The sequence below is a fragment of the Pseudophryne corroboree genome, chromosome 1 (genome assembly GCF_028390025.1).
Source record: "Pseudophryne corroboree isolate aPseCor3 chromosome 1, aPseCor3.hap2, whole genome shotgun sequence".
Classification (NCBI taxonomy): Eukaryota; Metazoa; Chordata; class Amphibia; order Anura; family Myobatrachidae; genus Pseudophryne; species Pseudophryne corroboree.
The window spans coordinates 924,547,308-924,572,693 of record NC_086444.1 but is presented as its reverse complement, the minus strand read 5'-3'; the positions used below and the strand labels follow the sequence as shown (position 1 = coordinate 924,572,693).

The 25,386-nt window shown below is 41.9% G+C and overlaps 1 protein-coding gene across 3 annotated transcripts in view; it reads right to left on the bottom strand.

Moving 5' to 3' along the window:
- The window catches only part of PCDH10 (protocadherin 10), a 75,516-nt gene extending 51,179 nt beyond the window's left edge, over positions 1-24,337 (bottom strand). Inside the window, exons 1-4 of one of the 3 annotated variants that reach the window (XM_063920354.1) lie at positions 21,197-24,337; positions 19,726-19,784; positions 19,078-19,184; positions 9,032-9,376 (exon numbers count right to left, since the gene is read on the bottom strand). In XM_063920354.1, the coding sequence (XP_063776424.1) occupies positions 9,032-9,376; positions 19,078-19,184; positions 19,726-19,784; positions 21,197-23,704 (3,019 nt within the window). In that variant the 5' untranslated portion in view covers positions 23,705-24,337. The remainder of the gene's footprint in view (positions 1-9,031; positions 9,377-19,077; positions 19,185-19,725; positions 19,785-21,196) is intronic. The other 2 variants (XM_063920355.1, XM_063920356.1) reach the window with 2 other exon arrangements.
- Positions 24,338-25,386: the final 1,049 nt, after the last annotated feature.

Below are 25,386 nucleotides of genomic sequence, written 5' to 3'. Positions count from 1 at the left end.
TGTACAGACCTAGATAAATGCTAGCTAGAAGCTAATCAGTAGTAATGGGCAATATCTCCATTTGTTCACTCCCCTGCTCTTTACAAGGCTTGATACATTTCCTCCTATGTAACCATGTATCCTCCTGTCACACTGGAACAGGTGGATTGTGCTTTGAAACCGATTCTCTGTAGGATTTAAATTAATTCATTGATTTATGATGACACCATTTTCTCATGCTTTCCTCTGAGCCTCTTATGCTGTTACTGTTCATCTGCACAGTATAGGTGGCTCAGCATAGGCATTAATGATACCATGCTATTTCCTCCACGATTTTCTTGAGCTGCATTCTATTTAGATAACAGAAAACTGTTGTCTACACAACCACTATTTTATATTTTAAATTGCAGCTTCCCTCCCTCAGTCTCAATGGCCTCTCAATGTTTACTGCACTGCACACAAGATGTGGCTGCTTTATAGCCTGAAAGTGATGCATATAATTCTTGGTAACCTGAGCTGGGCTCATTTTGTTGGTTGACAACTTCTTCTTTGATACCAGACAAGAAAAGTGCCTATAAGCTGCCAATGTATGTTCTAAATCTCAGCACAAAAATGAGAATAATTCTTGCAATAACTCACACAGGGCTCAATTCAGGAGGTTTTTTTTTTCCATTAAAAATGTAGAAACAAGCGTTTCACACATTTTTAACATAATACAATTCAGCAAAGGGTTAATGGAGAAGATAATGCAATTATCTTATTAGTTATTACCCATCTTGCTGAGTATCACACAGTAGGGATCAATCCATTGATCTCTATAGTGCTTTAACGTTTTATGCTATTCAGTATGCATAAAAACGTTAAACTTCCCAATAAAAGATTATTTTATAGAACGCCATTTCTAATTGGTGTTATATAAAGAAAATCCTTAAAAATCAAGAAATCTGCAGGGACATATGGGAATTTCCTATCAATCACTGCAGGATCTTGAAACTCCACTCCAGTCTCCTTCATCACAGTTTGTTGAGTGTAAGATGCACATCCAGCTTCAGCCTCACAAAAGTGTCTACATTTATTAAAATGTGTACAAAGGCTTTATATTAGTCTGTATACATTCATAATTATGCGGTTTTATATATACATTTTAGATATAAGTTGTATATATAAAAAACAAATAAATATAATTGTATACAGACTAATATAAAGCCTATGTACACTTTTTAGTACATTTAGACACTTTTGTGAGCCTGGAGCTGAACATATACAAGCCGTTAGTCACACTGCAGGGAATGAGACTATTCGTACGGTACTGGTACATATGAACATGGCTCAGAACAAGAAACAGGAAGGTTTTCGCTTTCGGAATCCAAAAACAAAGCCTTCTTGAACATCGCAGGAACAGCATGTTTCAAAGTTATTTGCTGAATAGCTGTGAAAAAAAAAAAAGGTTTTAAAAAAATTGTGTTGATATTGCCTGATAAGCTTCAGGACAATATCGAGATTGTTGCTGAATTGTGGCCATATAAATTAATTATTTATAGATAGTGAATGCAGAAGTGCATGTTAATATATCTATGTCTATATATAGTACACATTATTTGCATTTGTTTTACCTTGACACATTTGGATGGTATTTATATTTTTTAGACAGGTCCATATACTTTACAGTCAATGTTTTTTATATGCAGTGCTACAATGTAACACTGTCGCTCTAAGTAGTATGCTCTTTAAGCACTTCAAGCGCATTGTGATTGACATTGTCTGGTACTCCCTGTTTCTCATTGGCTGCTTTATGTGGAGGAGATGACTTGCTGTGTAGCTGCATATTGTTTGTCCTTGATAGTATAATTTGCTTACTTGTGCTACAATTGTGTTGCTTTATTGGATACTTAACCATTCAGGGTACTTTCATTTCTTTTTTTTAATCTCATTCAAAGACTATTTTATTTCTGTTCAAATACATATTATAGCCATGTGTGTCCAGCATTACTTCCAACCTTTTGTGTATGTATAGATGTGAATTTCCTTTTCTTTAAAGGCAGCAAGTTAACTTGAATACAATTTTCCTGAATGTCTGCCAAAACCTTCACTACATATTTAAGGTAATACTTAATAAAAGATTCCTTAGTCTAGACTATACTTGTATGATAATATTTTTTTTGTCTTTCACTGCCACAAAATGACATAACTGTTTAAAAGGAAATTTAACTCTTAGGGCAGTGGTTCCCAAACTGTGTGCCTAGGCACCTTGGGGTGCCGCAAGGCTCTTGCATGGGTGCCTCGGGTTGGTGGTCCTAGACAAAATCAAATTATTTATAGTCAAAGTGATAGGCAAAACTAGTGCTAGCGGCTGCCAATAATAAAACATGAACAATCAGAAGCACAGCTCTGTACACAATCACATTACTGAACCTAAGGATGACAGTCACAGTGTACTTTATTTCATTTTATTTATCCCAAATTTATCAATTAAAAACCCATTTATCCTAGGGGTGCCGTGGAACAAAAAATGCTGATACTCTAGGGCACCATGTTTCAAGAATGTTTGGGAACCTCTGTCTTAGGCAGTGATGTGCAGGCTTTACAATTAGTGGCTATGGCTGCTAGATGTTGGAGAAAGGGTCCCAGCACTGGCACTTTGTGAACACCAGCATCCACCACTTTCCCTTACAGTGGTGGTGTGCAACAAAATATGGGATGTCGTAGTATCACAATTCACAGAACATGGAGACCACACAACAAAGCAAATCGATTTAATCCCATAAAGTTTTCTGTATAAAGCACGTCTCTAGTCAACATAGCTTATAGATATGTTTGATTTTTTCCCCCCATATATTTGATCTGGTATGTGATTTGGCAACATAATGATAATTATATACACACATGCATATGTGCTTACCCAGTAAAAAACCCTTTAGTGTTCTTACTTTCACTTTTATGGAAATTAAGTCTTTTAGAGAATTAATTTGGTGTGTCCACTCTTTGCCTTCAAAACACCATCATTTATTTTAGGTACACTTGCACAAAGTCAGGTATTTAGTAGGATTATAGTCCTGTGTATGATTAACCAATCATATCAAACAGGTGATAATGATCATCATTTTCATATGTAGGTTGAAACAAAGTCATTAACTGAAATAGAAATAACTGAAAACTGGGTGAGGAACAGCCAAACTCTACTACAAAGGTGAAGTTGTGGAAGACAGTTTCATGTCACAGGTCATACACCATGGCAAGACTGAGCACAGCAACAAGACACAAGGTAGTTATACTGCATCAGCAAGGTCTCTCCCAGGAAAATATTTCAAAGCAGACTGGGGTTTCAAAATGTGCTCTTTTAAAGAAGCACAAAGAAACGGGTAACATTGAGGACAGTAGACATAGTGGTCAGCCAAGGAAACTAAGTGCATCAAATGAAGACACTTCATGCATACTTCCCTTCAAAAACAGACAATGTCCAGCAGTGCATTCAGCTCAGAATTGGCAGACACCAGTGGAACCCATGTACACCCATCTACTGTTTTTCTGACAAGTCTAGCCATAAGTGGCCTTCATGAAAGAATTGCAGGCAAAAAGCCTAACCTTCCACGTGGAAACAAGGCCAAGTACCTCAACTATGCATGAAGACAAAAGGAAAAATGCAGAAAAATGGAAGCAGGTTTTCTGGACTGATGAGTCAGAATTTGAAGTATCTGGCTGTAACTGAAGGAATTTTGTTCGCCGAAGGGCTTGTTCACCAAAGGGCTTGAGAATGAGTGTCTGCAGACAACAGGGAAGCATGGTGGAAGTTCCTTACAAGGTTGGGGCTGCATTTCAGCAAAATTGGGGATTTGGCCAGGATTAATGGTGTCCTTAATGCTGATAAATACAGGAAGGTACTTATCCATCATGCAATACTATTAGGGAGGCATCTGATTAGCTCCAAATTTATTCTGTAGCAGGACAACGACCCCAAACATACAGCCAATGTCATTAATAACTATCTTCAACGTAAAGAAGAACAAGGAGTCATAGAAGTGATGATATGGCCCCAACAGAGCCCTGATCTCAACATCATCGAGTCTATCTGGGATAACATGAAGAGACAGAAGGACTTGAGCAAGCCTACATCCACAGAAGATCTGTGGTTGGTTCTCCAAGATGTTTGGAACAACCTCCCTGCAGAGTTCATTCAAAAACTGGTGTGCAAGTGTACCTAAAAGAATTGATGCTGTTTTGACGGCAAAGGTTGGTCATACTAAATATTGATTTGATTTAGATTTCTCTTCTGTTCTTTCACTTTGCATTTTAGTAATTGATAAAACTAAATTATTAACGCTTCTATTTTTGAAAGCATTCTTACTTTGCAGCAATTTTTCCACAGCTTACTAATACTTTTGCACAGTACTGTATAGCGTACTGTATGTCTCACCTGAAGCTACCACCATTGGAGGTCATTCCGAGTTGATCGTAGCTGTGCAAAATATAGCACAGCTACGATCAGTCACTCAGACATGCTGGGTGACACCCAGCACAGGGCTAGTCTGCCCCGCATGTCAGTGCCGCCCCCCCCCCCCCACACACACACACAAAGGTGCAAAGCATCGCACAGCGGCGATACTTTTGCATTTCAGGAGTAGCTCCCAGCCAGCACAGCTCCTGTGGCTGGCCGGGAGAACCTCTTCGCTGCCCGGGTCGCAGCGGCTGCGTGTGATGTCATGCAGCCGCCGCAGCCCGCCACCCCCCATCGGTCCAGCCATGCCTGCATTGGCCAAACCACGCCCCATAAACGGTGGCTTAATGCCGCCGTCCAGCCCCCTCCCGCCAAGCGACCGCCTCTGCCTGTCAATCAAGCAAAGGTGATCGCTAGGCAATGACTGCCTTCGGCCATCTGGCATGCGCCGGCGCTTTGTTGTGTTGGAGCATGCGCAGTACTGACCCGATCGCACTGCTGCAATAAACTGCAGCTTGCGATCGGGTCACGATGACCCCCATTGTCCGTTGTGTAGCCCCTTTGCTGCAGCAAAACTGCAATGTCATTAGGTTTGCACTGAGCAGCATGAACTGCTGTGTTGGACGGCAGAGGATATAGCAGGAGCTGCAGAACAGTTAAGTGCTATATAAACTTTACAAGAGTGAAAATAACATGTACAGATATGGACAGGGGTTACACTTGCAAATTAGTCTGTATTTATGTTACACTTTAATTGGCTGATTTTGAGTTTAGAGCATAGCAAAAAAAAGCAAGTAACTTTGTGTATGGTACAAACCAAGTTGTGTTTTAAGAGTTGAAAATATATTGATTTCTGTATATGCAGGGCATATACTGGCTGCTTTTGAATTTAGACTACATATACTGGACAGTTTTATTTTTACACCATGATGTATAGTTTACTTTTCTGCTTTGCTCCCAACTCAGATTCAGCTTAAAACTTAAGACTAAGGGCCTGATTCAGCATGGAATGCATCTATGAAGCGTTTGCACGCTAAAGCCCTTCTGCAGTGTGCGCATACACAGAAACTTCACTGTGCCTGCACACACAGTGAGATGCGATAGAATCTCACATTTGTAAACGCCTCTGTCTGATTGGCAGGCAGAGGCATTCACGGGGCAGTGACGCAGAGTTTTTGGGGAGGCGTTGAGGTGTTGCGGTCCAGACAACGCAGGCGTGTCTGGACCGTTTATGGGGTGTGCCATGGTGGCTGCAATTTTTTGCAAAACTACAACCCATGCTGAATCAGGACCTAAAACAATTACTCCAGTTTTTGTTTATGTGATCACTAAACCTGAAATGAGAGCTAACTTACAGAAAAAAATATTACTGGTAATATTCACACACCTACACATATGCAAAGAGAGAGAGGGGGCGGATACTAATTACCCAGGCCAGGCTTGTTGGAGGAAACCAGCAGGGGCCCAGTTTAGCTGCTAAGTGGAACAACTGTGCACCTGTGCAGCCATCGGAACGCCCTGTGCAGCTGCCGGACAACTTTTTTTTTTTACTTCTTTTCTGTTGAGGGGACATAGCCATGCCACCCCTGATTTGGTCACACCCCCTCAGTGCCCTGGCCCATGGCCGCTCTCAGTGGCCTTAGACATGAAATTGTGAAAATGTTAGTTTTCTTCCTTTATTTCACTTTATTTTTATTATTATTATTATTATTATTATTATTATTATTATTATTAGCTATTTCAAAATGAGGAGAGGTTGCCTACAGGGTCCTCCAATTATTACTTCACTTATCACAAAATAAATAAAACAAATAAAATAATGTCACAAGCCCCCACATGAAACTCAACCCTTCCCAAATACTCCTACTCACAGTAAAACATATTTTAGTATTTCAGCTGTTGGATATAAGTGAACTGAAACAAACTGTGTTGTTCATGATAACAGTTTTTGTCTAAAGAGTAAAATGAATTCCTGTAAGGATGATGAATTGCATTTCCCCTTATTCCCTACTTAAAGCAGGATATACAGTAAGTGAAATTGGGTGCATATAGCTAAGGACCATCACTTTTTCACTTAACATCTTCTATATTACTTTAGATGGTGCTGCTAAACCCAAAAACTATTTTTCTGACAATGAAGAGCTATTTGTGATGGTACTATACTGAACTGCAAAACTGCATCACACTGATGACAATATGCCACATATTTTATGTAAAAAAAATACTGCTTGTAACTAATTAGAAATAATATGTTGCCAGCAAAGAAAAACATGTAAGGCGGGATGTATTAACCTGTTGCGGCACATCCCACCACACATTGCACCAACACTAATCACATATGTATTGACATATGCGATTAGTGTTGCGGACAGCTCTTGTGATCAGAGCTGTCCTTCACAATGTGAATCTATTCCTGGACTTCCGGGTATTGGCCCAGGAAGTACGTCTGCACGTGCGCAGAGTGACACGGTGGCTGCGGGGCATGCTGGGAGGGATCCAATCGGACCCCACACACAGCATGATCAGGGACGGATTAAGGCCCTCATTCCGAGTTGTTCGCTCGCAAGCTGCTTTTAGCAGCATTGCACACGCTAAGCCGCCGCCTACTGGGAGTGAATCTTAGCTTAGCAGAATTGCAAACGAAAGATTCTCAAAATTGCGAATAGAAATTTCTTAGCAGTTTCTGAGTAGCTCGGGACTTACTCTGCCACTGCGATCAGTTCAGTCAGTTTCGTTCCTGGTTTGACGTCACAAACACACCCAGCGTTCGCCCAGATACTCCCCCATTTCTCCAGCCACTCCCGCGTTTTTCCTAGAAACGGCAGCGTTTTTTCATACACACCCATAAAACGTCCAGTTTCCGCCCAGAAACACCCACTTCCTGTCAATCACACTCCGATCACCAGAACGAAGAAAAAACCTTGTAATGCCGTGAGTAAAACACCACACTTCTTAGTAAATTTACTTGACGCAGCCGCAGTGCGAACATTGCGCATGCGCAGTTAGCGGAAAATCGCACCGATGCGAAGAAAAATAACGAGCGAACAACTTGGAATAAGGGCCCAGTTTGTCTTATCACTGTTGTTTCCAATTGTAAAGTGCAATGGAATAAGCTGCGCAATATAAGAAACTGTAAATAAATAAATAAAATATATAAACACACACGCCTGGGCCACCTGTCACTCAAAACTTACCTGCTTGCTGTCAATGCAGTTTTACCAATGATTTCAGAGCATATGACTGGTCGGATAGTGGCAACCTCTAAATTTGATCCTCAACACACCTCCTGCCCTATCAACAGAGCTTCTAGCTTTTTTGCTTAATATCAGTATGCTCTGTTGCTAAAAACAGGGAGCAGCCTATCAACAGGACACCAACCCCTCTACATTCTACCTATGCATAACATTGGGAGCAACAGTTCCTCTGTTCTACATTTATTATTAATTATGAAAAACAAAAATAATCCTGCATCAGTTTCTTTGGTTTGACATATCTTTATAGTCCCTTCACACTACAATATATATATATATATATATATATATATATGTATATATATATAGTCTCAGGGAATGTCTGCACTCACATCTGTCTTTACAATATTCACGGGGTGCTCCTCAAGATAGCCCAAAAGCTTCATACAGTATATACCAGGTGTATTGTGGGATCAAATGACTCCCACAAGAGGGCACTCACCAGTCCAAGTAGAGATAAAAAGGCTATTATTGATACATTCAAGTCACCATAAGCGTGTCAACGTTTCGGCCGCTAAGGCCTTTTACAAGACAATCACATGGCTATCCCTTGTGGTTGTCTAGAAAAAGGCCTTAGGGGCCGAAACGTCGACATGCTTATGGTGACTTGGAGGTATTAATAAAAGCCTTATTATCTCTATTTGAACTGGTGAGTGTCCTCTTGTGGGAGTCATTTGATCCCACAATACACCTGATATATATGTGTGTGTGTGTGTGTGTGTGTGTGTGCGTGTGTGTGTGTGTGTGTGTGTGTGTGTGTGTGTGTGTGTGTGTGTGTGTGTGTGTGTGTAGTATATAATATAATATACATGTATAATTGTTTGGCTATCACTACCCTTATTTTTAGTGTTGTGCTACTAGAGAAATATTTTATACATATAAAAACATTTTGTACATAGAACACTCACAACCATAAAGACAGGAGAGGTGCCCTTCATGAGGTGCACTGGAGATTATAATGCACTATTCCAGTGAACTTGTGTCTTTTTTGGTGGTGTCCATACTGTGCCTTATTACCCTATTACCAACAAATATGCTAAATGGCACTGTTAGGAATATATGACCCTGTTAGGAGCAGTCTGTGTTATTATTCACATAATACACTTAAATAATAGACAGTCAGAGCCAAGTACTGCAACGATCACTGTAATGCCATCTGTATATACAGAACACTTCTCACCAGAATGATTGACACACAATTGTCTCTTCACTTGTACTTCTGCGATAAGTATATTATTAATGTGTCTAATAAATTGATTTATTTTGTATAATAATAAGTGCATATCCCATTATTTTTAGGACACTGCATCCTCCATTGCCTAGGTGCAATGAGGTGGCAGCTGGCTGTCTATCCCTGATGAGTACTTACTCAGATAGGGGGGCTTGTAAGGCGCTCTGGTGGCGGTGAGCAGGCCGTCCAGCTCTTTCCTCTCCTGCGTGCTCCCTCCTCCGCTCCCGTTACCCACTCCTGCCAGTCCCTGCAGCGCCTTCTCTTTCCCGAAGGTGGAAAAGGATCTCTCCCCTCCTGGAGGCACCTCGGGGGCTTCGAACACCTCAGTGTCCGGTACAGAGTCCATGCCGGGCACATGAAGGTTGCTGCGGTAATCCGCCGCCTGGCGGCCGTCACCGGCAGGTACAAAGGAAGGCATCCAGCAGCGGTCCGAGTGGCCCAGGGCCTTGCATTCCTCCGTGCAGTTGGAGAACAGGTCAGCGCCTGCAGAGGGCAAAGCAGAGGGTCAGCCTTCATCAATGCTGGCAGTGCCAACTGGAATTGCTTTATAGAGAAATAGCATTGGCCTGGCAGCTATCACCGACTCACAAGGAATAAAGGACACGTTTGCATTGTATGGTCTCGGCGTAAAAAACAGGGTATGATGATAACTCGATGCTTAAGACATGAAGAAGGTGATTAATAGTAAAAATCAATTAATGAGTGGAGTGCCTGAGTGTTAAGAACTTATGTTCTTTGGTGTATTGATACACATAAAAAGGGATTTAATTATGTGATCGCACTTATAATCTTCATTGTGGTGATTTCCGAGTTCAAGAAAGATAACGAGCTATTAACTGATCTATTTCCTCTACCAAAGGCCTATTTATCAAAGTCTCCATATACAGTATCTCACTGCTTAATGAGTAATGTAACATAGCATAACGTCTGGGTACCACAATGTGCACTACTGACTAGGGCGACTGTCATGGGAGGTATCATTCAGTGCAGGGAATCTGGCCCCTGGCCTCTAGGACTTAACTGACAATGTACCCGCCAGTTGGGAGCCTGAGAGCAGCAGAAAGGTCAGTGCCAGTCAGCTGAAGCATTCATTTCCTCAGCACAATACCCACCTGTCTGTCTGCCTGTCGTTCTTTCAGAATGGGAAAATCAGGGGTCAGCAATATGTTCCCAGAATGAGGGGATCCCAACTCCATCAATTCACATGAAAATGATTAAGCATTTGGTTGGTCGTTGAAAGCTTATCTATCTATCTATCTATCTATCTATCTATCTATCTATCTATCTATCTATTTACTATTCTTTGTGTCCGCCTCTGTAATGTATTTTATTAATCTCCCTTGTCCCTATAGATCTATCGTCTCTCTCCCTACTATTCTTTTAGTTCTCTATAATGTCTCCCACTAATTCCTCTCTATCTCTCTCCACCCCCCCTTCCCCCCCTCCCCAGGCTTGCTGTGTATGTCTATGCATTTGTAACACATCTCCCGTTATTGTGATTGAGTGAATTCCAGTTGCAAATGACCATGATTAGGTGAAGTCAGTGTCCGTGTAAGGTGAGATGTCGATGCTGATTGTATTGACAGATCTTCAGATCTACAGCAAACGCTTGTCCTTACCAGCCTGTCTCGTCTAAACCTACTTTTAAGTGACACTCAGCATTTTCAACGATTGATTTTAATCTGCCTTTCTAAATACATGTAAAAAGACTTTAAACACGCTTCCTGACTATATTTTTTTCTGCACATAGAAATGATAACTTTCTATTACATTCTTTTTAGTAATGATGTGGTCACAATGCACTGATGTCAAGGAGCATGGTATAAATTACACATGACACCAAAGAATGTGTATTTCAAATACACAAGCTGAATTTGCCGCTGGCACCAACCATTTGCCAGCAATGAAACTTTTGGTGTGTGAGGCGCACAGCTTGTGATTGATCTGCCGAATGATATGCTCTGTGGGGTTGTGTAGAAATCGGGATTGTGCAGTAAAGCTTGTGTACACAATGCCATATGTATGCTAATGTGCCTCCCCATACCAACTGTGTACATAGGGTTTTGTATAAATACAAAACAAGAGATGGTACAAGGCAAATGAACCACATATAAACATCAGGGGGTTTGGGCCATAATAACAGTGAGAGTGCAATGGGGTTATATCCATATTGTGCTATGTAAAGTTTAGATCTAATCATTTCATATACTAAGCATCCTGCAATCTACCTAGAAGTCAGTGACCAATTGGGAAACGTGTGTGTCTGTATGAGCAGTAATATCCATACACTATATTATACTTGATCTTTTTTTTATGGTGGATAAACTAGCTATACTGTGTGTATGTGCCTTCCAATAAGACATAATAACTGTTTAATATTCGAGGAGCACCGAATGTTATAATGAGATTCATAATATTACCTGTGTATGCCATCTCAGTGCCATAAATGCACTTTGTTAAAAATTAAAAAAGCAGAATCAACAAGTGGTAAAGGGCAGCAAATGGAAGAGCTATTATTACAGATTAATCTCACTTTGTAATGACTTTTATTTTAAATTAAGCAGTGTAGCACATAGTAACTCTGCCTTGGATTCTAACCTTCCATTGATAATAAGTATGCAGAAGTCTGGAAATAAATTACTGATCAGTGAGCTGTTGAAGAATGCAGACGTGAACTGCAGCTGAGATGAAAGAGAATCGGAGAAGGGACGAGAAGGTGGATGCAAAGAACTCGCAAAACGTTTTATACAGAGACCTACAAGTTAAAAAAAAATCTTTTATACTCAGCATTGCAAATAAAAACAATGGGAAGAGGTTTTAGATAATTGTGAGGGTTTTTTATTTCCCCAAAACCTTTTTGTGAAGAGATAATTGACTGCACTCCACAATCCTCAGTTTAATATTAATGGAAATAGTTTGTTTTTTCTAATTTACAAAAAAAGAGGTGCATTATTAGGGAACTGAAAGTTTAAATTGAGATGAAAAGATAATTGTGCAGACAAGATGAGAGAGAGAGAGAGAGAGAGAGAGAGAGAGAGAGAGAGAGACAGAGAGAGAGAGAGAAAGATGTAACATTATATGATTGCCAACTGTCAGGGTTTGTTGGTTTTAAGTGAATAAAAGCAAAGGCCATTAAAATAAATTACAGATTTTAAATCAACTTCTACTGAATAGCACGTTATGCAAGTAGTGACACTTTATTCATGAGACATTGTTCCTTCTCCCTGGGATAAGGGCAAAGGGCTTGAATATACTAGTGAGGAGAAGGGTGGGAAACGTAGCTTGGATTGGGACAGAATGATACACCCACCATATATTGGGTCGTTACTGTCTAGATACGGGGTCCTGCTATTTAGAAATCCATGAAATGCTGTTAAACTGTGAGCACTGGAAACATATATAAATGAATTACTTCCAGGATTACTTTACTGAACATGCGCAAATTGCGAGAATAGTATAACACAATTACTCTGTGACTCCAAATGGGTGTGTCATATGATAAAAGAGATGGGCTTATACAGAGTAACAAAATAATTTTAGATTCTAATTAAGGTCTATATATTCGAATAAAGCCCACAAACCGATTTCTAGTATACGGCTCAGTAAATCTATTAATATGATGCAGAACTGCGTGAAATAACAAATGTACTGACATTTCACCAAACTCATTAAAGAGACGACCAACAATTACCAATTTGTTTTGAGTTCACTGGCTTTTATTTGCCTTTAATTTATATCACACACTTATGTGGTCTAAGAAGTTAGAAATGAATTCACTAATCCTATGATGTCGGTGGAGTATCTTAGCAACTGTTATTTTATAATTAATTCACCCAAACGGTCTTTCTCTCAGTGCAATTCCACTTTATTGCAGAATAGATAAACTAACCATGTCTATTAGTGATCGCAATAAAATGTGTTTTGGTTTTCTTATTGATAGATGATTGATATTATGTTTTTATGGCCCTGCAAATCATAAACTGTGATTTCACATTATGGAAATAATGTGTGAGCCTGAGTGGTGGAGCAGGGACGATCAGTGGCTGAGTAAAGTGTAAATTATTTCCAAATGAGTTGTCTAACTCAATCATTTCATTACGATGGAGGTATTTATATATTCATCATCTGCACAGGCAGAGAGCTTCAGACCAGTCCCGTATCCTGAAGCTGAGATTCATGCACATAGTGTTGGCCTCAAAGCATGTCTGATTTAAAAGCAGGAACCATGATGCTCAAAAGCCCACTACAATGTTGCACATATTAAACTCTAGCTCTAAACCAATGGCCAGAGAAATTGAGATACTATAGTACATGTGGGCTTAAATTATAAATTAATGTCCTCTTACTAAATGGACCATAAAATTGCAAAGAAGAGCAAATTATGAAACATCAATTAGAACATATCACACTTCTGTAGATATAAATATGCTAAATATAAACACATAGAACTTCTGCAGAAGCTGAGTCAGTCATTCCAGAATTGTGGCAACAAATATATAATAGGTGTTATAGTTAGCTGCAATGACAGGCAAGGTGAAGGTTAGGGATAGGTGAGTTGTCCATCTAGCCAATTTAGACATCATGTGCTTAATAATCTATTATAATTACTGTTAGCCTGTTATAACATGGAATGGAAAAAGAGATAAATCACTGTATGAGAAGCTTACAATTGTCAGCCAAAAGGCACTTACTTGTTTAACTAAACAATACAAACAAGCCACAAATTGCAGTTCACAAACATGCTTATTATGGTTTATCTATCTATCTATCTATCTATCTATCTATCTATCTATCTATCTATCTATCTATCTATCTATCTATCTATCTATCTATCTATCTATCAATCATTTTTATCTATCTATCTATCTATCTATCTATCTATCTATCTATCTATCTCTCTCTCTCTCTCTCTCTCTCTCTCTCTCTCTCTAACTAACTACAGTATCTAACTACCTAACTATCTAACATGCACTCTCTGTTCTTCTCTTTACTATGGCTCATAAATTTCTCATGTTTCTCTTATCTATCTATCTATCTATCTATCATCTCACCTATTTCTTATCTATGTGTTCCTCATCTCTGTGTAGAGTTTGTGCACTCTCCCCATGGTTGCTGGGTTTCCTTTTAGTACTACAGTGTCATCCCCCAATCCAAAAATACACTGGGAGGTTACTGGCTGTGTGTGTGTGTGTGTGTGTGTGTGTGTGTGTGTGTGTGTGTGTGTGTGTGTGTGTGTGTGTGTGTGTGTGTAGATTGTAATCTGGAGACATGTAAATGACCAAAATATGTGTACACTATACAAATATCTATCTATCTATCTATCTATCTATCTATCTATCTATCTATCTATCTAACTATGAGCAGGATGTAGGTCATGTATTACATATGGCATGCAATACATCACAATTATCACAAGCATAGCAGTGATTATTTATGTGAAGGTCATCTCTTTTATGAAATATGAAATAGAAGTTCATGTGACCACTGTGGTGGTGGTGGTGGTGGTTGTGTTGTGTGGGGGAGAGGGGGGGGCAGAGAGGGGATCCTAGGGATCCCTGTCTGGGGATTTGTGCGGATAGTAAACCAAAGGCTTCTATAGGCGATTATGCCATCTATAGGTGTTAACTATTGGGGACAACCTCTGGTAGGTTTCATTTGCTGGAGCTTGACACATATGGGGATTGCAGCAAACCACTGAAAATGACAGCTTTTGGAAGTTTGACCACATTTTACTGTTAGTATATTAGACCATATTTCTGTCTGCTATCTATTCTAGTTTATGTACATTCCTTATCTCTCTCTTTTCTATCCATCTTTCTTATATATGTGTGTGCATGTGTGTGTCTACCTATCTACCCAATGGCATAGTTACAATTGGTGCATTGCTACTCTGTGCCACCACACAGGCTCGCCCCCCTCTGCACTTAGCAATATCCTCACACCCCCAAAAAGTACAGTGTTTGCTTCCTGCTGGGAAGCACCAGGGGGTCACACCTCCCAGCATTCCCTGAGTGCAAGTGAGGTTTATCAGCATGAGGAAAAAGTGTATAGAATAACTTAAATGTCTGACACTGTGGAACAGACAACTGACTGAAGGTGAGCCGTGCTTAGACTAGTAAGACGTCCAATGCTGTAGGCAGGCTCAGCCCTAGAATGTGGTTAACCAACAAATGTATAGGTGTAACTGTAGAAGCATTGGACACCCTTCGAAATTTTGCTAGTTTTAGTTGTCTATTTTATCAATTTTTATTTTTTTTTATCTCTCTTTTAGTTCTATCCTTTTTAGCTTGTTTTCTGTTGTTTATCCTTTAATATTACCTATTTCCTCTTCTGTATATCTTCTATGCATCTATTTATTTATTATTTATCTATCTATATATATATATATATATATATATATATATATCTTTTTGTCTATCGCTCTCCAAATAATTCTATATTTTCTATTTTATTTCTATTTTATCTATCTCCCTATGGGCAGGATGTACTAAAGTGAAAATGCGGCCAAAACTCAGAAAACTCGTTTTCAGAGTTTTGGTCACATTACCCATATGTACCAAGCTCTGAAAAGTGATACTTTATAGAGCTTTCAACTGGTAAATAATGCCATCTGTAGATAGCATTGCCAAATAGCTTCCTGAGGGGGACTGGATCATATAGCAAGCAGTGTCTCCTTTGGTGCCTACCTCATCCAGCACATACACAGAAGGTCTCCTGGGTCATAAGCCCAGAATCATCACAAAGGACAGTGCTTTTTGGAAGAAATTTTCTTTGCAATTTTAATCACAATTTTACATATATAATGGTATAATTAATACTGGTATATACCCAATAGGTGCAGGATGTATCACATCCAAAATTATATCACCCAGTCTTATTTATCCTTATCTCTTTTATTTCTTATATATTTTCCTTATTCATTTTCTCTCTCTCTCTCTCTCTCTCTCCCTCTCTCTCTCTCTCTCTCTCTCTCTCTCTCTCTCTCCTCTCTCTCACACACACTCACAGTGGCATACTTATCACAAATCTACATTTTAGTGCGGCTGTAATAACTATTTTATGCCTAAATTCACGAACGTTCAATCAAATTTAGAAATAATCTCTTGTCTGGACAAAGGCTCCGATAAGAGCCCATCCCAGTGAAGGGCTGGAAACAGAGTGATAGTGTAAGTTGAGGCTGCGGTGTCTGTGCACTTACTAAGCATGCATTCCCATTGGCCGGTGGGGGGTCAGAGGGGGGTTAGGGTACAGTAGCCCTTAGGCTATTATAGCTAACGCCATATTCAGATGGCACTAGCTTGCATTCCAGAGCATGGTAGTCCTGACAGCAAGCAGGCCCCATAGAAACCTAGCGGGCTGGTCTATTGTCGGAAAAAGGAGGGACCACGGCAGATATTGGAGACATCCTAGGAAACCTTAATATTTGTGAATATCCCCTAAAATCATCTATTTTTGGGAGATATCCAAAAAATATTGTTTAACAAAAATGTCCCTATGTCTCTATTTGTCTATCTCTCTACTTCTCTTTAGCTATCTCTCTATGAGGGGAATTCAATTGCTGGTGAAACCCTTCGACTGGCCCAATCAGTGTGACAATAGCTGCACTGTATGACAGCTTGATCTTGCACAAAAGTGTTTGCTGCCTCTAGCGAGCACTTCTGTGTGAATCTGGCATTCTGCCAATCTAGGAGAAGAGTGCAAGATGAGATGCCGTTGCCGGTGTTTAAACATCACAGCAGTGGCTATTCGCACCCTTTGCTGGCAATTTAATTCCCCTTATCTGTCTGTCTGTCTGTCTGTCTGTCTGTCTGTCTATCTATCTATCTATCTATCTAACATGCACTCTCTGTACTTCCCTTTACTATGTCTCATGAATTTCTCATGTTTCGCTTATCTATCTATCTATCTATCTATCTATCTATCTATCTATCTATCTATCTATCTATTTATCTATTTCCTTTTCCATTATCTTTCCATTATCTCTCTTTTAAATATTTTTTTAATCTAATATATTTCTTATTTATGTATTTTCAATAATCTATCTATCTATCTATCTATCTATCTATCTTTTTCTTACGTCTATCTCTTAAATTTACATTTATGTTATTTTATTTCCTTTGTCTGTTTATGATATCATACATACATACATATATACATACATACATACATACATACATACATAGAAATAAGGCTATTTAATAATGAGAGATAAGCATCTGCATAGAACAGATCAATACCAGCCCCTCCTCTAATAGTTAAGTTTTTTTTTTTTTTTTAATTGCCTAATGTTTTCTGCTTGGAAACTATAAAATGTGAGAAGAAATAAAATTGTCCTCTCCAGTACCTTTTTTTCTGATTGGATTTTACACATGAATAAAAACATCTACAGTATATCCAACATTAGTGAGGTGCTAACATCCTTCCCAATGTTTTCTTCTAATTCACTTATAGCCTGATTAGTATCATATATTTTTAAGCATTTATCTACTGTTTACAATACATTAGATCTTTTTTATATGTATCCATGTATACTACATGTAAATCTACTTGTTGCATATTATAGCATCTGGGAACTAGACTTATATAATTCTAATTACATATTTTTTTACTTAGTCAAGTGCATATATTTTCTGTGTATTGTTGATCTGCCTAACAGATGCCAATTAAATATTCTGTGCTCCTTAATTACAAACTATTATGCTTGTAAACTAACCCCTTTTTAAAAAAAAAAAACTTCCCTGGGTTAACAGATTTAAAAAAAAATGAGAAAAAAAAACCAAAGTACGACTTCTGTCTGCTGCTAAGCCCCATTCAAACGCTTACATTAATAACGTGCTTTATAATAAAATAGGTCGAGACAGATCTCTTTAAGTCAAGACAACAATAAATCAGGGCCCCACATATAGGAAAATAAAGGATTCTCTGTGCTGAATGTAAACTTCTGGCAAGCCTTAGTTAGTGTGCGGGTTCTCAGACATTAAATAGACGCTCTGTTCATTTTAGCATGAAGTCCCACAAGGAGCAGCCACCTCCAGGGATTCTTGGCTTTCCTGAACTCTCATTAGGCCTGCATATTAATGACTTGTAAAAATAGAAGGGGCTTGGAGTATAGCCTTTTCTATTGAAAGGATTTCCCATCACCGAAGCACACATACAATGCAAACTGCACACAAGGCAAAGGCCAAAACCGAAGCTCTCATATCTCCAGCAACGTCTGTTTCATAAACTCTGCCTAGTGCCTGCTACCAGCCAGAGGTAATAGTGTGTATATCACTGCACTGAGTGGAAGAGAAGGATAGCTGGGTGACAGCTGGAGTGCATTTCTATAGACACTGGCCTCAATTATAGGATATATTAAAGATCATGGGAGTGGATCCAACAAGTCATAATCCTCATAGACACATATGATAGTATAGAAATCAAAAGAAGCATTGGATTCTTGCTTACATGAGAGTTTCTAAGTATTTGTTGCTGCTCCAGCTGAATGCATTATCCTATAAAATAAAAGGCTAACGCTGCTCTTCACCTCTATGGGAGGAATTCAAGAGTATTGTGTGCCAGCAGCAACTATAGGGCGCCCAAGGGAGCAATTCAAGTGTTCACACAGCCACAGGCACTGACATTACTGTTATGTTGTTCCGCAATTTTGATGGTCTGATAACTAGTCTGCGTGTAAATTGATGTCACAGTATAGCTATATGTAGCCTAATACATTAAAAATAAACTAGATAGATTAGATAGATAGATAGATAGATAGATAGATAGATAGATAGATAGATAGATAGATAGATAGATAGATAGACGATGATCTGATTTTCATTTATTTCTGTGCTTTGTGAGGTCACAAATGATTGGGGAAAATGGATGTAGAACAATGTTACAGGAACACTTAGTAAAAGATTTCAGGCATACTTTAGAGTGTTTGCATTGTACATCATATTGTCAAATAATGATTTAATAGAGGAAGGTTAGCTGGATAATGTCACACAATTCTTTTTTCTGCTTTTTTATTATTTTTTTTATATGCGTCACATACAGAAATGGGCAAATATGCATACTACTGTGAGCTGATAGACTTGAATTTGTATATAATATGCATACAGTATAAAGTATATTGGGATTGCAACTCGTGCCAATAAGGGGATAAGGAACCAATGCTTGATTCTTCCTCTTATCAGACTTACCAGAGGATTGACCTCGATTAGTGGCGTCATGATCACTGTCTCCTTGCTCACTGTCTCCGTGCCCACTATCCTTAGAGCTTACTATGTCTGCTTCCTGGAATGCAGAACTGCAAACACAAACAGCACAGCATTGAAGAGAAAAAAAGCAAATCAAATATTCTTCTGCCATCTTATGGACACAGTAGGAGCTGCATTAAATAATTGTACTACAGTATGTGACTGATACAAGTACTGCCTATCCCCTCAGCAGACTACAGAAAATCCCACAGACTGCAAGTCAGGCAAGGGCAAAACATGGGCAGACCTGTTACATTTTACATAATGCTGCTATCATTCTGCATACTAATTAATCTACATTAATTAATTACAAAATAATTACATGCAATGTGCAATAACATACACATTTAAATGTAATCTGCAATGACATACACAAACTACAGAATTCTTTAAGGTTCCAGAGTTAGGCATTTCTACTGGGTCACAGTGACAGACTAAGGCTTTTGGCAGTGCAGTGAGAATGTTCCTATTTCTGTAATGAGTCAGAGGATCTTTGTTGACAAAATGATGGAGTTATTTAACTATCCACAATAATGTCCACTGTACAAAATAACACAAATGAAAGAGGAGACGCCCAAACACATTCCATACCTGTTTACCCGTCGTGGTCTGTCAACTAGATAACTGAGTTCTGTGCGTTGGTGTTTATTCTAAAAAATAAATGAGACACAATTTGACTCTAAATGTCACTACAAGCAATATGAAACAGCTCGGAGCTACTGTGCTGATTGATTAAAAGTGTATAAAGATCTGTCTAGGCCTCCAGCTGTTGAAGCATATAAAATACTGAGAGTGCTTTTTATTCAATGAAATAAGTTCAATTATAGAAAATATACAAACATAAGAGGGCAGCCACCTCTCCCTCCCCCCTCCACCACCACCTACCACCACCCTTCTGAGACACTGGAGTGATGGTATTTTTTTGAACCCCAGAAAGACACATGCACTTAGTACTGTGCTCACAAAATGGGTGGGGTTACAGCAGACACACTGTACAATCTCTGTAAACCAATATCAATGATTGCAAAAGGATGAAATGTTGGCAGGTATAAAAGAGGGAGGTTATTTACTGATTGTATCCATGTAGACTACATTTAAAATGGCTGCAGAACTGATTTACATTACATTCAAATACATGCTTTCAATGTCTACATTTGCTGAGGATGACACACCACACATATTCAACAACATACAATATAAATCCAGCATATTCTACTGACAATTACATTCATGTTTTCAATAGACTGTACATGCTCCTTGGAGAAACGATTTCAGACCATATTCAATAAATCAAATTACAGATTATTCTGTGAACAGTGGCAATTTAAGGCGTTCCTGTGCAGACAAAAATCCCCCTAATATTTCAGTGCCAGACTGGGCTCATTCACATTCAGGCAGTGTTAGCTGCAAGCTGCAACAGTTTTCTAAGGGAATTCTAATGGCAAGTCTCTATAGAACAGTAAAATAGTGCACAACACCGAGCCGAGTGTTCTTTTTATACCAGGACTGAATGGTTAATGCCAATATATTATTTACCAAGTGTATTATACTAAATGCATTGATTTCTTGTTACACATATAAAACAGCATGCATTTGGCATGTCAGGACTTCCAGAATAGATCAATACAGCAGAAACAAAAATAGTACAGTGTAGTGTGTGTGTGTGTGTGTGTGTGTGTGTGTGTGTGTGTGTGTGTATGTATGTATATATATATATATATACACACACACACATACATACATACATACATACATACATACATACATACATACATACATACACACATATATATATATACACACACACAAATTAATATATTATGGATTTCTATGGGGAGAAAGGGACTGTAGATCATGAAAGGGTACATGCAGAGTGGATTTCCTCTGAGCATGGAAACAGCTTTGCAGATAACAGGGGATCAGTAACATCTGGTTACAAGTGAAAAGTTATTTAAAACGTTAACCGAGCTTAGTGGTGAATGAATGAGGGCAGCAGTAGCAAAAGCAGTAGCAGTAGCGATGTACGTGACACGCATAGACAAGTGGTATAGCTCAGTCTTACCTCGCTGGACAAGATGCTGCCATTGGAGATGATATCAGGCTGCTGGTCCGCATAGCCGGTCACTATAGCCCCGCAGGGGTTGTGCTCGGTGTCGGTGCTCCGGGATGGGCTGCAGGGCTTCAGGAACATGAGGTCGGTTTTGGCAGACTCAGGAGTCAGGCAGACCTGGTAGCAGTAGTTCTGGTTGTGGTGGTGGGAGCCGAAGCTACCGGACTCCTCCACCGGCACCTGGGTAGCGCTGGGCACGTTGGAGCTCTGCACCAGCATGATGTCCGACTTGCTGAGCTTCTTCTTGCGGGCTCTGCCCTGGCGGCTGCAGCAGCAGGAGGGGGGGCAGCAGCACAGGCAGCAGTCACCGGCCAGGCAGCTGTAGATGTTCAGCTTCTTCTCCTTCTGGCAGCGGACGGCCAGCACGATCATGGCCAGCAGGAAGATGAAGGAGACGGAGCCCAGGGCGATGATGAGGATGAGGGTGAGGTCCAGCGCGGTGTCTGTGGAGCGGCTGGGCCGCTGCTCCCCCCCTTGGCGCTCCACGGAGCTGTCCACGATCTGAACCTGGATGAGGGCTGTGGAGGAGAGCGGCGGCTGTCCATGGTCCCGAACCTCCACCACCAGCTCGAACGGCCGCTGGGGGTCTCTCTTGCTGGTGATCTTGCGGGACGTCCGCAGCTCCCCCGTCCGCCAGTCCATGCGGAACAGGCTCATGTCGTTGCCCCGCAGGATGCTGTAGGTCAGCCGGGCGTTCTCCCCCTCGTCAGAGTCCACGGCCACCACCCGGGCAAAGAGATAGCCCGGCTCCGCCGTGCGGGGCAGCAGCTCCCGGGCCGTCCCGTTGCTGCCCTGCGGGGAGACGATGGAGGGCGCGTTGTCGTTCTGGTCCACGATGAGCACGGTGACCGTGGCGTTGCCGGCCAGCGGCGGGGACCCCCCGTCCCGGGCCTCCACCATGAAGCTAAACTCCTTCAGCTGCTCGTAGTCGAAGGTGCGCAGGGCGTACAGGTAGCCGTTGTCCGAGTTGATGGAGACATAGGTGAAGACGGACATGCCCTGGATGTCGCACTCCAGGATGTGGTAGGTGAGCTGGGCGTTCTCCTCCTGGTCCCGGTCGCTGGCGCTGACCGCGGAGATGTAAGCCCCCGGCACGTTGTTCTCCGTTACATAGACGTTGTACACCGCCTGGGAGAAGCGGGGAGAGTTGTCGTTGACGTCGGCCACCTGCACCTGGATGGACTTGCTGGAGGTGAGGGGCGGGGAGCCGCGGTCCCGGGCCAGGACGGTCACCGTGTAGGCGGCCACCTGCTCCCGGTCCAGGGCGCCGTCGGTGACGATGGTGTAGTAGTTCTTGTAGGAGAGCTTGAGGCGAAAGGGCACGTCCCCCAGGATCTCGCAGTGCACCTGCCCGTTCTCCTCCGAGTCCTTGTCGGTCACGCTGAAGAGGGCGACCACGGTGCCCGGGGGGGCGGCCTCGCTCACCGCCTCCTTGACGGTGCTGAAGCTGATCTCCGGCGCGTTATCGTTCAGGTCCAGCAGCCGCAGCAGCACCTTGCAGTGGGCGGGCACGGCGTTCGGCCCCAGGTCCTTGGCTTGGATGTAGACCTGGTAGGTGCTGCTCTCCTCGTAGTCCAGATCCCCGCTCACCTCCATGCGGCCGGTGCGGGGCTCTATGCTGAAGATCTCCCGCACCCGGGGCGAGTTGTGGCTGCTGAAGGAGTACACCACTTCCCCGTTCTGCCCCTCGTCCTGGTCGGTGGCGTTCAGCTGGATGACCAGGGTGCCCGGGGGCGAGTTCTCCGGCAGGGTGACGGTGTAGACCGGCTGCTCGAAGACGGGCACGTTGTCATTGGAGTCCAGCACCTTGATGGTGAGCAGCGCCGTGCCCGTCCTCTGGGGGGTGCCCCCGTCCATAGCGGTCAGCACGTACCTGTGCAGCGCCTGCTGCTCCCGGTCCAGCTGCTTCCTCAGCACCAGCTCGGCGATCTTGTTGCCGTCCCCCTGGGTCTGCACGTCCAGCGCGAAGTAGCTGTTGGTGGTCATCTCGTAGGTGCGGAGCGAGTTGTTGCCCACGTCCGGGTCATAGGCGCTCTCCAGCGGAAAGCGGGTGCCGGGGGTGGCGCTCTCGGAAATCTCCACCTGGATGTCCGACTCCGGGAACACCGGGGGGTTGTCATTGATGTCCAGCACCTCGATCTCCACTCGGAAGAACTCCAGCGGGTTCTCCAGGAAGACCTCCAGGTGCAGCAGGCAGGAGGGGCTCTGCTTGCAGATCAGCTCCCGGTCTATCTTCTCCTTGACGTACAGCACCCCGTTCTCCAGGTTCAGCTCCAGGTAAGGGCTCCGCGAGTTGGGGGCAGACTGGAAGCGGCGGCTGGAGAGTTTTGTAATGTCCAAGCCCAGATCCTCAGCGATATTCCCCACGAAGGTGCCATGGTCCCTCTCCTCCTGCACCTTGTAGGAGAGCTGGGAGAGCAGACCATCCACAATGCACGCCAGCAGGAATAACACAATCATCTCCAATAGGCAAAAAAGCGGAATCACCGAGTAACAAGGGTTGTAGGGAATGAGAAGCAGGTGTAGCAAGGAAAGTGCACTTGTTTCATCCCCTCCACATAGGTCACTGGCTCACTGTGCTACAACGGATGGAGCCGGGCTGCAGCCCCTCATCAGCATGCCTTGCAGTCACCATCAGACTCCTCAGTACAATCCCTTATTATCCCTCTGTTCTCTGCCAGCGATAAATCCCAAGCAGCCAGTCCCCGGTCAGTGTATCACACAGATAGTCCTCTCCCCGTCCCAGCCACTCCGGCTGTCACATCCGCTGCACATGGTCTCCCTGCTGCTCTAGGTGCACAGATATTATATTATTGATAAGCATCCAGGCTACAGTTCCATTTTCACAGCCTGCTCAGTGCAGGGACCAAATAATGATAAATAGCAATTTCTTCTGTGACTTATATGTATGTGATCTGTCACTTTATTACTGGTAGCCTCCCAATGTCACAGGCTCCACGATGATCCTCCACTTTCCCAGGGCTGTGACTTTTATGGTTTGTACATTGATCTAGCAGCAGCAGCAGCAGCAGCAGCAGGTAATGAGCTCTGCCTGCTCCCAGCTTCTGTGCTCTCCGCTGGCGGTGCTGGCAGTGTCTGAGCGCTCGGCTCACAGTTTAGCTGTTTTTGCGCAGCGCACTCCTCCTGCCAACCAATAGGAGGTTCGGAAACGGCCGGGGGGTGGTGCCTGACTGGGACGTCAGTCAATTAGCAGAGAGGCGTCACTGGCAGAAGGGAGATACGGGGGTAGTGTGAGCGAGGAAAGGCAGCACCTCGCACTCCTCAAGTCGGTGTCCGTGGCTTTGCCTCCAGGGTATGACATCAAGAGCTCAGTGTATAGTTAGCATCTTAAGAACGTGGTCAGCAATAAGTGCTGCCATGTATCTATCTATCTATCTATCTATCTATCTATCTATCTATCTATCTATCTATCTATCTACAGTATCTATCTGCATATATCTATATCTATCTAGATCTATATATATATATATATATATATATATATATATATATATATATAGCATCTCTCTCTCTCTCTCTCTCTCTATATGTAGATATATCTAGATATAGATATACAGTATATATATATATATATATATATATAGATAGATATATAGATAGATATGTATAGATATAGATATAGCTATCTATCTCTACATACATACATAAGCTGTAACTCACACAAAGCTCACTGACATCTCAATAACACTTTGTCAGTATGATGCTGGGGGGTATACATGCTGTGGAAAGCAGAGCAATTGAAGTTCACAGCCCCCCTCTGCCATGAAGTGGTGATCTCTCTGCAGAACTCTTACACAGAAGGTGAGTAGGGAGGGGGGCAGGCAGGTCTGTCAGTGCCTTGCATACAATCAGGCGGTAGCTGTGACCTCACACGCTGTCTGCTAATGTAGCACAAGGATGGAGGGAGGAGGGAGGAGGATGAAGTTGCTGCTGAGTATTCTTCATGTCTGGCTGTTGCAGAGGGAGATGGGCTGTGCAGGGCTGGCATCTTACAGAGCATATACTCTACATTCAGCCTGAGTACAGCTGGAGGGTGTGAGACACGCAGGAAAGTTACTGCACAATCTGCCTCATAGATAGCAATACATATGCATGGGGTAATCCTGCATCGTGGTCACACA